The following is a 13,731-nucleotide window of genomic DNA, read 5'->3' on the forward strand; positions in this document are numbered from 1 at the left end:
AGTGATGATTTTTGCCCAAACAGAAGTCGCTTCCTTGTTACATAATATGAAGAGTGACATTGAGTTCAGAAAGGTTGGCTATTTGTTGCATTTGTTCTCCGTATGGTGAATTCTGTGAAACAGAAGTCTGAGATATGTGCAAGTCTCCCCCCCCACCTCCTCCCCAGCCCTGCTTTCTGAATCACCATCATAGCTATTTCTGTGGTTTTTATGGCACAGTTTTCCCACATTAAATAATTACCTTCCAAAAGCCCCCAGAACATTTAAGGATCAGTTGCTGTCTTCACATTCACTCAGTGACTATTTTTAAAAAGTCATACTTTTCATGAGCAGGGACAGCACAAAAAAACTTGTTCCTGGTAGAAAGCTCATGCTGTCATTCTGTAAGCTTTTGAATGAGCCTTCTTTTAACACACTAAAGTTTGCCAACCTAGATTTTTCCTGTTTTAGAAAACAGAAGAATCTTAGAGTTGGGAATGGAGAAGACAGTGATTTTAAAGGTTTTATTTTCACTAAAATATAAGATATAGTATTTTTCAATTCACCTCATACAAGTACTGTAGTGCAATCTATCATGTCAGTAAAACTTACAAATATAAAACTTTTTTACATAACTGCACTAAAAAATAAAACGTAAAACGTTAGAGCCTTTAAGTCCTCTCAGTCCTATTTCTTTTTCAGCCAATCGCTCAGACAAACAAGTTTGTTTACATTTACAGGAGATAATGTTGCCCACTTCTTATTTACAGACTACAGGACAGGGTCACAATCAATTATTGCAGTGGGGGGGAAGGTCTGCTGGAGTCACCACTGGGGGTGGGGTACTGTGGCGGCAGCTCTGATGCACCCTCTTTGCTTCATGTCCTCACAGCTGCTGGTGATTGCTCTCACCTCTCCCCTCATGTAAACCAAATCAATAATTAATGCAGAGGGAGGGGGCATGAGACCAGTTCCAAGGAGTTGGGAGGCACTTTGGTAATCTGTGCATCTGGTCTGGATATTACAGTCTCTTTTCCCAGGCCACCTCCTGCTCACTGCCACAGCTGCGACCTCCCTCCGCCACCACCAAGTCCCGTCTCCAGAGGTGTGTGATTAACTCTCATTTAAAAAAAAAACCATGGTAATTTGTTTTGAGTTAATCGCATGTGTTAATTGCAATTGACGCCCTAAAATTTACTCATTTCCAGTGTGAATTTGTCTAGCTTCAGCTTCCAGCCATTGGATTGTGTTATACCTTTCTCTGCTACTCTGAAGAGCCCATTATTAAATATTTGTACTTCTATGTAGATAAGCTGCTAACTACTGCTCTTTGAGGGACAGAAATACTTAGGGTAAAGTTTCACTTATTTTACTCCTCCCATTTTTCTGAGTGAGGCAGTGCCCCATGTGCCCTTATGGCAGCAGTAATACTTTTGATTTTCTAGGATCCTAAGACTTGTTTGAAGGCATCAGCAGTTGTTTCAGGCATGTGAAAAGAAAGGATTATAATGGAAATCTGCATGTAACATGAACTCTGTAGTGCTGGTTACTAGTCAATGTATTTGTATAGTAGCTGTAGCAGAAATGCCGACATATATATATGCCAAGTATAAATGCCAAGTATAAATTGTCTAGTAATTATATACCAAGATTACCCCTCAAACAGAATTTAGAATAGAAGAGCCAACGTGAGGTGAGAGAGAAACATTATTAAAGAATACTCCATCATAAAAGAGGTCGTGGCAAACATGGTGCTGAAAGACAACTTCCCATTGCCACCAAAAAAAAAAAAAATCCCAAACAAATCCCCCAAACCAAAATCAAAAACTCCAACTCCCTCCCCCCAAAGAAAATCATATTGTCCAAAATAAGGGAGGATTTTTATGAAGCAATGGCAAATTTGCTTTTTTTGGGGGGGTGAGGGGGAATGGGAAGTTTTCTTTCAGCACCATATTTGCTGCGACCTCTTTTATGATTAGATGGAGTATTCTTTAATAGTGCTTCTCTCCCACCTCACGTTGGCTCTTCTATTCTAAGTTCTGTTTGAGGGGTAATCTTGGTATATAATTACTGGACAATTTATACTTCATTTAGCATGAACTGAGCAGTAAGCAAACAACAAATAAATAGTTTGTTGCATTGATGTGGATTGGTCCAGTCAATTCCTTTACCAAGTTTACTACTGTAATTCAATTCATATGGTCATATTACATGTTAAGGCTCTTCAAGTTCAGGTTTTTATTCATACACTGGCAGCGAAGTTACTAGTAAATTTCACTTTCTGCAGGTTCACTAGTGGCTTTGTATACAGATTTGAACCAGTTTAACAAAAGGAGTTTTTAGTTACACTGGTGCAAGTTTATGTGTAGACACTTATTTCAGTTAAAGATTAGTTTATTTCAATTTAGCTTAATCCATCTTTTAAAAAAAGCTTTTAAACTCACCTGAAATAAGCCACCCGTAAATCACAATAAGAGTGTCTGCAAAAGATTTTGCACTGATTTAACTAAATTGGTTTAAAAATCAATACAAGTTACTTTGTGTGTGTGTGTGTGTGTGTGTGTGTCAGAGAGAGAGAGAGAGAACCAAGGTGCTCCCCACCCTAAGGCATCTCTCAACTGTCCATCAGCAAGTGAGCGGCACACCCTCCTGAACAGTAGGAGGCACAAAGATCAGAACTTTTCCTTAGCTACTTTTCAATAGGCCAACAAGAGCAGGATTGCAAGCCCTCCCATACCACAGAGTTCTAAGTGGCCAGTTAGCTGAAATGTTGTAATGGGGCAGATTTGAAGCCTCCGACTCAGTCCCTACAGGATTTTCCCATCTGGCACAGAGTTAAACTTCATGGTGGCTTTAAGAATGCACAAAACCCATGATTCCACACTCAACTTTATATTCGTCAATATAGTGTTCAAGTCAACAAAAATAATAAACTATCACTACATATAAGGGAATGTCAGATCTCCTCAGTTTTAGGTGCTCTCTCTTCAAACCACCACAACGAAGTGTTTGATCACAAGGTTGAACTAGCAAGAGGAAGTGCATCTGCCTTGTGTCCTCTGTGGATGTTGCCTGGTTGGTCTGGAATTTAGATATTGGATTTTACAGAATAGCTTAATTGCCAGACTAGTCAGCTGGTGTTAAGACTGGAAGTACAGATCAGAAACTAAGGCCTTGTTCACAATATCATTTTAACTGAGTTTATTACCAATTATTCACATGGTTGGTTCCGAACACAGTTTACATTCACACACAGTGTGGTTGCTTGATTAATAACTGAGATCAGGTAATTGTGTTTCACTCCATAAAAGAAACTAAATCCTATCACATGACTGTCTTCCTGTCACCAGCTCTGCATTTGTTGTTGTTGTTACTTTTATTGGCAAGGGGAGGGAGGAAAGAGATTGGTGATTGTTTGTGTGTTTGTTTGCTTGCTTTGTGTGACTGTTTGCAGCAGAAAAGAAACCATAATCATGTAACTGATCTAGCCAGCAACCTGCTATAGAAACTCATAGAAATGTAGGGCTTGAAGTGACCTCAAGAGGTCACCAAGTCCAGCCCCTGTGCTAAGGCAGGAACAAGTATACATAGACAGTCCCTGATGCATTGTCCAATCTGTTTTTTAAAAACTCCAGTGATGGGGATTCCACTAGCTCCCTTGCAAGCCTATTCCAGAGCTGAACTATTCTTATACTTAGAAAAAGAGTACCTCCAGCAGAGCTTCATGGAGATGTCCCTGGAGAATTTCCGCTCCATCCCCAGATACGTTCACAGACTTTTCCAGTAGCTGTACTGGTACTGGCCACGAATGCATCCCAAATCCTCAGGGCTACTTAATCATTAAAAAACGCCTGCTTTTATAACATGCATTGTATTTAAAAAGGTACACTCACCAGAGGTCCCTTCTCCAGCTTGGTTGGGTTGGGAGGGTATTTCAGTCAGGGTGATAAAAAGATCCTGGCTGTCCGGGAAAACGGTGTGCTGTGTGCTCTCCTCAAGCTCGTCCTCCTCCTCATCATCTTCCCCGTCCGCAAAATCCTCAGGCATGGCGGAGAGTATCCCATCATCGGAGTCCACGGATAGGGGTGGGGTAGTGGTGGCGGCCCCCCTAGAATTGCATGCAGCTCAGCGTAGAAGCGGCATATCTGGGGCTCTGTTCTGGAGCGTCCGCTTGATTCTTTGGTTTTCTGGTACGCTTGTCTGAGCTCCTTAAGTTTCACGTAGCACTGTGTTGCGTCCCTGCTGTAGCCTCTGTCCCTCATGGCCTCGGAGATATTTTTAAATGTTTTGGCATTTCGTCTTTTGGAACGTAGTTCTGATAGCACGGATTCCTCTCCCCATACAGCGAACAGATCCAGTACCTCCCGTTTGGTCCATGCTGGAGCTCTTTTTCGATTCTGGGACTGCATGGTCACCTGTACTGATGAGCTCTGCATGGTCACCTGTGCTGATGAGCTCGCCTGGCCAAACAGGAAATGAGATTCAAAAGTTCCCGGGGCTTCTCCTGTACGCCTGGCTAGTGCATCCGAGTTCAGAGTACTGTCCAGAGCGGTCACAATGGTGCACTGTGGGATAGCTCCCGGAGGCCAATACCTTCGAATTGCGTTCACACTAACCCTAATTCGAAACGGCGATGTCGATTTCAGCACTAATCCCCTCGTTGGGGAGGAGTACAGAAATCGGTTTTAAGAGCCCTTTATGTTGAAAAAAATGGCTTCGTTGTGTGGACGGGTTCAGGGTTAATTCAATTTAACGCTGCTAAATCCGACAAACCTATAGTGTAGACCAGGCCTAACACTTATCTTAAAAGGTCTAACTAAGTACCTATCAACTAACAGCCAAGGACACAGAACAATGGACTGCAAGAACGACCAATGCTCTTGCAATGCAAGACAAGGCCCTCCAACCAACTGTCCTGGGCAGTACAAAGGAACCGAGAGCGTAGAGTTGGCAGCACCTAATATACCAAAGCATGAACGCAGCATTCAAGAGAGTGTCACAGCTGACCCTACAGATACCACTAAGGCAAAAACTCCGATGACTTCGCACATGGGCGCGCACACACCTAGAATGGAATCGACACGAGCAAGCACTCGAAGAACTGTGACTTACCATACATTCAAATGTTTGGGGGCTTTTTAAAGTATAATTTTAACTTTGCATCTTTGGTTTTCCTAATGTTAATGACAAGTACAACACAGTATAACATAGAGCACAATTTTGTCCTAAGACTCCAGTATGGTTCAAAGGTCTTGATGCTAGAATGATTTGTCACAAACACCTTAACACAATCTTTCTTTTAAGTAAAAATCTTACAAAGCTATTCCCTGAAGGACTCTCCATCATTTGGAAGAAGCTTTTGTATCCTTTGGTTTAGAATTTTGTATTCTTTGTGTTTAGATCTTGTATGCTATCATTAGAGTTTCTTAAGACATGTTCTTAAAAAGAACTTGGCCCATTATATTCCACTATGAATACATAAACTTCATGAAGCTTCTTGCTTACTATACAATATAGCAAAGTAACAAGGAAAAAATCATTATCTGTCATGGATACGTTTAAGAAATAGCCAATCTAACCCTGTCTCCATGTTATGGATGGTATCTGCTCAAGCAATTGCAAAATAATTGTTAAGAAACAAAAGAAGAAAGTGTGCACAAGTGCGGAACTTGAAAATTTTATCTGACACTCAATATGCCAAGGACTAAGCCCTATTAACCAGGTGAAAAATATCTGTGCCTACAGAGTCTTGCCCCTCTGAGCCAAGCCCTTTATGGTGTAAAAGAATAAACAGTTGCACACTGTTTATTGAATTTGAACACACTGTCAATCAACCTTCTATTTAAAACATTTTAAAAATGTAACTTTGTCTTTCTCTTGTTTTTTGTTAAAACTTCTATTTCCAATCTAGCTTCACTCCACAATTTTTTGCCTTTTTTCTTCCCTATAATAATAAATCATGCTGTATCTTTTCCTGGGTTGTTTTCAGTGACGTGCTTTCCTCTTTTCTTTCTCCCCTCCCCTTTCTCATTCTTTCCCTAAATTGTGTACTCTATGTTTTGCCCTATAATCTTTTTGTTCCTCCCACTTCTCCTGAAAACACCCCCACCTCTCTTGCTACCCTACTTCTCTCCCTGCCCACCATGCGACAACTTCTCATTGATTTCTCTCTTTCCACCTCGCCAGTTAGCACATGGCAAACCAGTGTGCTATAGACTGACAGCCCAGCTTGCTGTGCACTAAATCTTTGTGTAGAGAAATCCTTACTCTCTCTCTCATCCAACTGACTCCTGGCTTGTGTGAAGGTGGTTGAAATGGGTCTTCACTAATCTACTTCCTCAACTAGCATTTTTTTCTAGGTCCTCCTCCTCAGTGGATAGTTCCAGTGATTGGCTCTGCTGCTATTCCTAACAATCCCAAGCAGAAATGGTGTGTAAATGACCTAAGCTTCTTGCTAGTTTCATAGCTGCCCACAGAGTTCTAAATGGCAACAGTGAAAGCTGCAGATTCCACAAGATAATACTGCATTGATTCACATTCTATTCAAGCTTTTCTTCATAATCCTAAGGGACAAAACTTTAAAATAAAAAAAAAAGATTGGATGGATTTTGTACAAGTTGTTGGCATTTACCCAGGAAAGATTTGTATTATACTGTATTCACCATAGGCAATTGGGGTTTGTTTCTTTATTCAAACCCTGTGTACAAGCATGCATGATTTCTTTCCAAAATAATTCTGATTATAGATGAAGAGATTCAAAAGTAAATTGACCATAACTGATATAATCCTTTTTCTTAGAAAACATTATTAATCCTTTCCACTTTGTACGTACCTATCTAAGATATCAAGAGAGAACAAATCACTGCAGTATCTAGGCAATGAAGTACAGTGAAATAAGAAAGGTATATAACTAAAGACTAAAACTGGACTCCACTTTGTCACCTTCCTTGGGTTTGGTCCACTGTGCTTTCCTCATCCCACTCCTATCATCATCTCAACTTTTGTTAATGTAGCTAGGCTGTGGTGAAGGAGGGTCTTTTGCACCAGGCTCTGAAGGTAGATAGAGCTTATTTTGATTCCCTTTCTAAGGGGTTCCATAGATTAGGGCCTAGCACCAAAAATGCTTTGATCACCTAGCTCCCGAGTCTTTTATTCCGGGTTTAGCAAGCTTTCATGTGCCTGATGAGCACAGTGGTCCTGAGATAGAGAGGTTGATCTTGAAGTAGACTACTCTCAGACAATTAAGGTTGCTGAAGCTAAGAACCAGGACCTTGAAATGAACCCAGAACAAATGAAAAACTGAACTCTACAATGTGAGTGAACAAAGGTTTTGCCAGGTCACTGACAATTAGGTTTTTTCAGTAGCAGAGAATTATACAGAGGATAAATTAATGGCAAATTAGTAGTTACAGGGCAACTGAAAGAAACAGTATAGTAAATTTCATTATAACAAAAAAAAAAAAACAACCCACACTGAATTGCTGTTCAGCCTTAATCAGAACTATACTAATACTTCTTGACTGATGTCAAAGACTCATAGCAACATCAGACTCCTACAATATAACTTTTCTATATTACATAAGAATGGTTCTACTGAATCAGCCCAATAGTCCAACTAGCCCAATATCCTCTCTCTGACAGTGGACAGTGCCAGATGTTTCAGAGGGAAAGAACAGAAGTGGGCAATTTTGAAAGGTCCACCCCACTGTCTAGCTTCTAGCAGTTGGAGGTTTAGGGACACCTGGAGCATGGGGTTATGTTACTGATCATCTTAGCTAACAGCCATTGATGGACCCATCCTCCATGAAATTAACTAATTCTTTTTTGAACCCAGTTATACTTTTGACCTTCACAACATTCCATGGAAATGAGTTCCACAGGTTTACTGCATGTTGTGTGAAGTAGTCTGTCCTTATGTTTGTTTTAAACCTGCTGCCTACTAATTTCATCAGGTGACCCCTTATGTGAAGGGGCAAATAACACTTCTCTATCCACTTTCTTCATACCATTCATGATTTTATAGACCACTCTCACATTCCCCCTTAGACGTCTCTTTTCTAAAGTGAACAGTCCAGTCTTTCAATCTCTCCTCATATGGAAGTTGTTCTATACCCCTAATCATTCTTATTTCTCTTCCCTATATATTTTCCAATCCTAATATATCTTTTTTTGAGATGAGGTGACCAGAACTGCCTGCAGCATTCAAGTTGTGAGCATACTATATAGATATAGATATAGATAGATAGATATAGATATACTGGCATTATGATATTTTCTGTATTATCTACACCTTTCCGAATGATTCTTAACATTGTCAGCTTTTTTGACTGCTGCTGCAGAGCAAATGTGGATGTTTCAGGAAACTATCCACATTGACTAGAAGATCTCTCTCTTGAGTCTTATAGTCTTCCCAACTGACTTACACATAACAGCTGATATTACCTGAAACTCCCTTGGATGGGCTTGGTACAGATCAGTCAAATTCTGCTTTCATTTATATAGGTATAGATCTGGAGTAACATCTCTGAAGCCAGTGGAGTTACTCCAGGTATACACCTATCTACGAAAGAGAAAAGGCCAGCCATTAGTGTAAATAGTTTCAGAAATATTTTGTTTCTGACATCTTATTTTGCTACAAATGATAATAATGAAACACTCAGCAGAACACAACCCTCAGCTAGTGTAAATCAGTACACTCCCCTGAAACCAGCTGTGGATCTAGCCCATTACATTATAACCTAATAACCTAGTTATTTGTTTTCACATCTCACCACTATGCAAAATATTCACACAAAATGTTGTTCTGAAATGTTAATGATAATAGTTTGAACTTATATAGCACCTTCTATCTACAGATGTGAACATGCTTCACACACATTAATTAATTTAGGCTCAATGCCCTTTGGCGGTAGACAAGTATTATTATTCTCATTTTCCAAGTAAGGAAAAGAGCAATACCAACAGGAATACCTACAACAGTTGGGCAGTACAAGGCACAGTAGACCAGGATGTTAAGTAGATGTTTTGCAATGCCTCGCAATTGATAGCAGGTTCTGTTATGTAATAGGAGGTGCTGTAAAAAACCTAATTTTCTAAATCAAAAAGACATAGCAGGCATGTGTCATAAAGGGACATAGTTTGTTCTGAATCTTTTCCCACTACAGCCACTTCTGAAGAGTTTAGTGGATTGATTTACTTTGTCCAAAGCAGGTGGAAAGAAAAATGGGGGTGTAAAGTTGTTGTTCAATCCTGAATGAAAAAATTGTCGTGAATGCCACTGGCGGGCCTCATACTCATCAAACTGCTTATTTGTGCTATCACCAGATACCAGCTGAAATGGAGTTAGGTCAGTAAAAGTACAATGGAGAAGCTAACACAAGGGAAAGAATGCCTGGGAAAAACTGACCTCACAACTCACACAGGAAGAAAACTCCAGTGAAGCCCTAGATAATCTTATATTTTCCTAAAACATGTGTTTCTTCTTTTATGCAATGTAAGTACAACCCTCTTGTTACACACATGATAGTATCTTGGGGTAAAGCAAAATGCAGTGAAGAAAGAAATCTCTACAATTTTGAGTGCAACAGCAAATAAACTCTCTTATATCTCAGTCACATAGATAACCAAGTGCAGTTTCTAATATTCAATGTTTCTCACTGAGAAATATTTATCATTTATAAAGTTCTCACATTTTTATGCAAACAGTGCCAAGAAAATTGTTTAAAAAGATAACATTAATTTGAAATTAGAATTACAATTGAAATTAATGACAGGTTTCAGAGTAGCAGCCATGTTAGTCTGTATTCGCAAAAAGAAAAGGAGTACTTGTGGCACCTTAGAGACTAACAAATTTATTTAAACATAAGCTTATGCTCAAATAAATTTGTTAATTGAAATTAAATGTTTATTAGTCGTTTATACAGAGGCTGACAAGCCAGTGACTTTTATCACCCAGAAGTTCACTAATCATTTTACTATGGAATGGATAGGTAGAATATTCCAATTTGTGGGACACACAATAGAGAAAAAAAGAGCCATCTTTCTCAAAATAACAAGGAGCAGCAATAAAGTTCAAAGCAAAGCCTATCTGAACACAGCTTGCTTAAAAAAAATTACATAAACTGAGTTCATTTCCTTCTAGTAATAGGACACCATGTTTACCTGCCAAATAACTATCCTATCTTTTTCATACATAGCAGTTTTTGCGTACATATGTAAAATCTTTTATGGTTAAGGAGACCACCATTTATAGACAATGTCCTTTCTTAAGAAACCACCATAAAATATTCCCAAATGTACTGATTAAAATGCTGTTCCACATTTATTAGAAGGTCATATCCATTATGCAACTGATTTTTGTCATTCCTTTGGTTTCACCATACTGTAATCAACGAAGATGCAATTTAGATTGGTAAAAAAATATTAAACTACAGAAAGACCATATCTGTAATCCTCTGTATAACATTAAAAAATGGATAGGAAGAAAAATAAAAAAATGAATAAACTAATCAAAGAGCCAAATTTGTCATTGGCAACAAGACATAATCCAGTGGTTCTCAAACTTTTGTACTGGTGACACCTTTCGTAATAGCAAGCCTTTGAGTGTGACCCCCGTTATAATTAAAAACACTTTTTTATATATTTAACACTATTATAAATGCTGGAGGCAAAGCGGGATTTGGGGTGGAGGCTGGCAGCTCGTGACCAATGTTCCCTCTAGTTTTCGACAGGCCGTGTGTGCAAAAGGTTTCTTCTGTGCAAATTGTTGTGCTTCTGTGCAAATTTTTGTGCGCTCGGTGTTTCGCCGTGTGCGTGGGGTGTAGGATCTGTGTGTGCGCGCACATGCACACAGCTTAGAGGGAACAGTGCTCGTGACTCCCCCGTAACAACCTCACGACCCCCTGACTTAACCAACGTCAACCCTAATTTGTGCCCTTTTGGTACTGCCAATCTAGTGATATATGCGAAGCCTATACTCAAAATGTTAAGGGTCTAAACCTGCCCTTAATTACAAACATGCAAACCTAGTAAAGTACAAAAATGCAACGGGGGCGGAGGGGGAGAAATGGTTTTAAATTGTACATTTTATAACTTGAATAAAAATAAAGATAACTGTCATAAGCAGTCACCTGAAGGTCCAGCAGAAATCAGGCAGACACCAAACTCTACTCATTTATTTACTTATAAACGTATGTGATGATCAGTAAGTTTCTTTGTTCTCAGTATCAATTGTTATCAGAAATAGTCAGTTTATTAGGAGCTATATTATAATATTATACTCAATATGCTCCATTGAGCAGTGTTTTGTAAGAGAGAGACACTCTCTCTCTCTCAAAAATTTTCATAATGGGAATCTTCCCATTGACTTCAATGGGTTCTGGATCAGGCCTATAGTCATAAAAACCAGGTCATTGAAGTCTACATCTCAAATGCCATCATTTGGCAGAGAACTGGTAGCAGATATACAGTAACAGTCAGGGTATAGCGAGGTTCTTGGTGGGGTTACAAAGGAAGCACAAATATTGCTGAGTTCTACATACTAGAACTAGGTACCAATCAGGGTAAGCTACAGAAATTATATAGGACTGTTTGAAAAAAGATCCAGCCTAGAAGATTTCATACACTAAGCAGTCTTTGTTTGGAAAAAGACACAAAAGTGAAGAAAGAATTAAAAAAAAAACCTTTTGCTTCTAGAAATGGAATTGAATGCAACTGCTTGTGAGTAAAGATATGAAGGTTATGCTTTTCTGCTTTCTTATTTGAGTCTCAAAGCACCAGTTTAAGTGCCCACATCTCCATCATTTCAACGTGTCCTGATAAATACGTCTTTCATTTAAATCTGATAAATATTTTACTTACCCAGCATCCTCCTGGAAACCTTCCAATTCATCCCTTTGCTCTGCTAAGGTGGATTCTAAATCCAGATAGGTACCATTATGGGACAGTTGCAGTGTACAGTCATCAAGCTGTAAGGAAAAAAATCAAAATAGTGTAATTATTTGTATTAATAAATTATAAAACACTGCCCTTCTTTTGGATATGCCAATTTTTTTGCCGCAGAAAAAGGGAAATCTTACAGCACATGTTCCTGTTGAAGCACCTGTTTTCCGCCATTTTCACTTTTCCACCAAGTCCTGAGGTCCACATTGCACTCACTATTCTTCTAGCAAAGGAGGACCAGACAGCATTCTCTTATTTGGAGACCAATACTAGTTCTTAATTTTCTAAAGGAGCCATTTGAGTTATTAAGCCCTCAAACTCCACCAAAGACTAAGCACACTCTTCCTTCAGTGCTCTCAGCCCTAGCTGGCATAGGCAGCCAAATGTTTGTTAGACACACACAGATAGATAGATAGATAGATAGATAGATAGATATAGACACACACACACACTTCAGCCCTCCAGTGAATTCGATATCATTGACTCAGGAAGAGATTCAAGGAAAGATATCTATTGCTCAGATTAAAAAATTATTTTAGGTTATTGCTTGGATCAGGAGGCAAAAAGTATATTTTGATTTATGCCAGAGTAACTGAAATCACAGTAAGAAAAGGAGTACTTGTGGCACCTTAGAGACTAACCAATTTATTAGAGCATAAGCTTTCGTGAGCTACAGCTCACTTCATCAGATGCATATCGTGGAACCTGCAGCAGTCTGCTGCAGGTTCCACGATATGCATCTGATGAAGTGAGCTGTAGCTCACGAAAGCTTATGCTCTAATAAATTGGTTAGTCTCTAAGGTGCCACAAGTACTCCTTTTCTTTTTGCGAATACAGACTAACACGGCTGTTACTCTGAAACCTGAAATCACAGTCTGTCTACAATCATTGTGCTACTACCAAATCTAGGATTTGGAAAATCTGTTCACTTCTGTTTAGATTTTTCTTTGGAAAAAAACAACAACATTGCTTTTACATGAGCTATTCACAGTTATCCCTCTAAATTCTTCTGGGAAGTAGACATTTAAATGGCATGGCACATACAGAAGGCTCAGTTTACTGGAAAGAAAAATGTAAACAAAGTTAACTCTTTGATTCTTAGGGATTAAAAAAAACCCACATTAAGTTCCATAACTAGAGCATGTATCTTTTTGACTAAGAAGGAATATCAATCTACACAAAACTGGAAATACAATCTTTAGAGAAAAAGAAATGAGGCTAAACACTACTCTGGGAAACTTTTTCCCAGTAGACCAGATTATCAACTGAAATGCTAATTTATTCACTGAAATGCCAAAAAGGAAACTACTAATTAGATAAATGTTCTGCTGTCACTATGGGGACTGGGAGATTTGCCTACAATCTCCAATTCTACTGCATAACTAGGAAAAAGGAACGGTGCTTTACTAACATCTGATTACTTTAGTTTATAAAAAGCATGACGAGAACAGGAAGTATCTGATGTGCTAGATACAGGAAAATGGTACATTCTGCCTATTTTCAATTTGTCACCACAGTTTCAATTGAATGTGGTATTATTCATTTTTGTCCTAAAGCTTTTTACAATGTATCTAATAACTGAAACTATGGTGATGGAGGGTATGCATAAAAGTAACTATTACTCCAGTACTTTAACTATGCTGCATTTCACCAAAAAGTTGGCTCCTTTTCAATGGGGAGGGGGAGGCAAGATGAGGCAAGAGGGGAGTAAAGTAATACCTACAGAAAGGACCAGGCACTCAGATACCATTGTGAGGAGCCACTATGAAATACTAAGACAGATCAATCACCTCATGCAGATTCACTCTTCCT

General features: G+C 39.0%; 1 protein-coding gene across 1 annotated transcript in view; it reads right to left on the bottom strand.

Moving 5' to 3' along the window:
* Positions 1–13,731, bottom strand: part of FHOD3 (formin homology 2 domain containing 3) — a 627,222-nt gene that overhangs the window by 556,978 nt on the left and 56,513 nt on the right. The window contains exon 2 of the mRNA XM_084620053.1: positions 11,839–11,945. Within this exon, the coding sequence (XP_084476179.1) occupies positions 11,839–11,945 (107 nt within the window). The remainder of the gene's footprint in view (positions 1–11,838; positions 11,946–13,731) is intronic.

This window comes from Lepidochelys olivacea (genome assembly GCF_965140295.1).
Source record: "Lepidochelys olivacea isolate rLepOli2 genome assembly, chromosome: 2".
Taxonomy (NCBI): domain Eukaryota; kingdom Metazoa; phylum Chordata; order Testudines; family Cheloniidae; genus Lepidochelys; species Lepidochelys olivacea.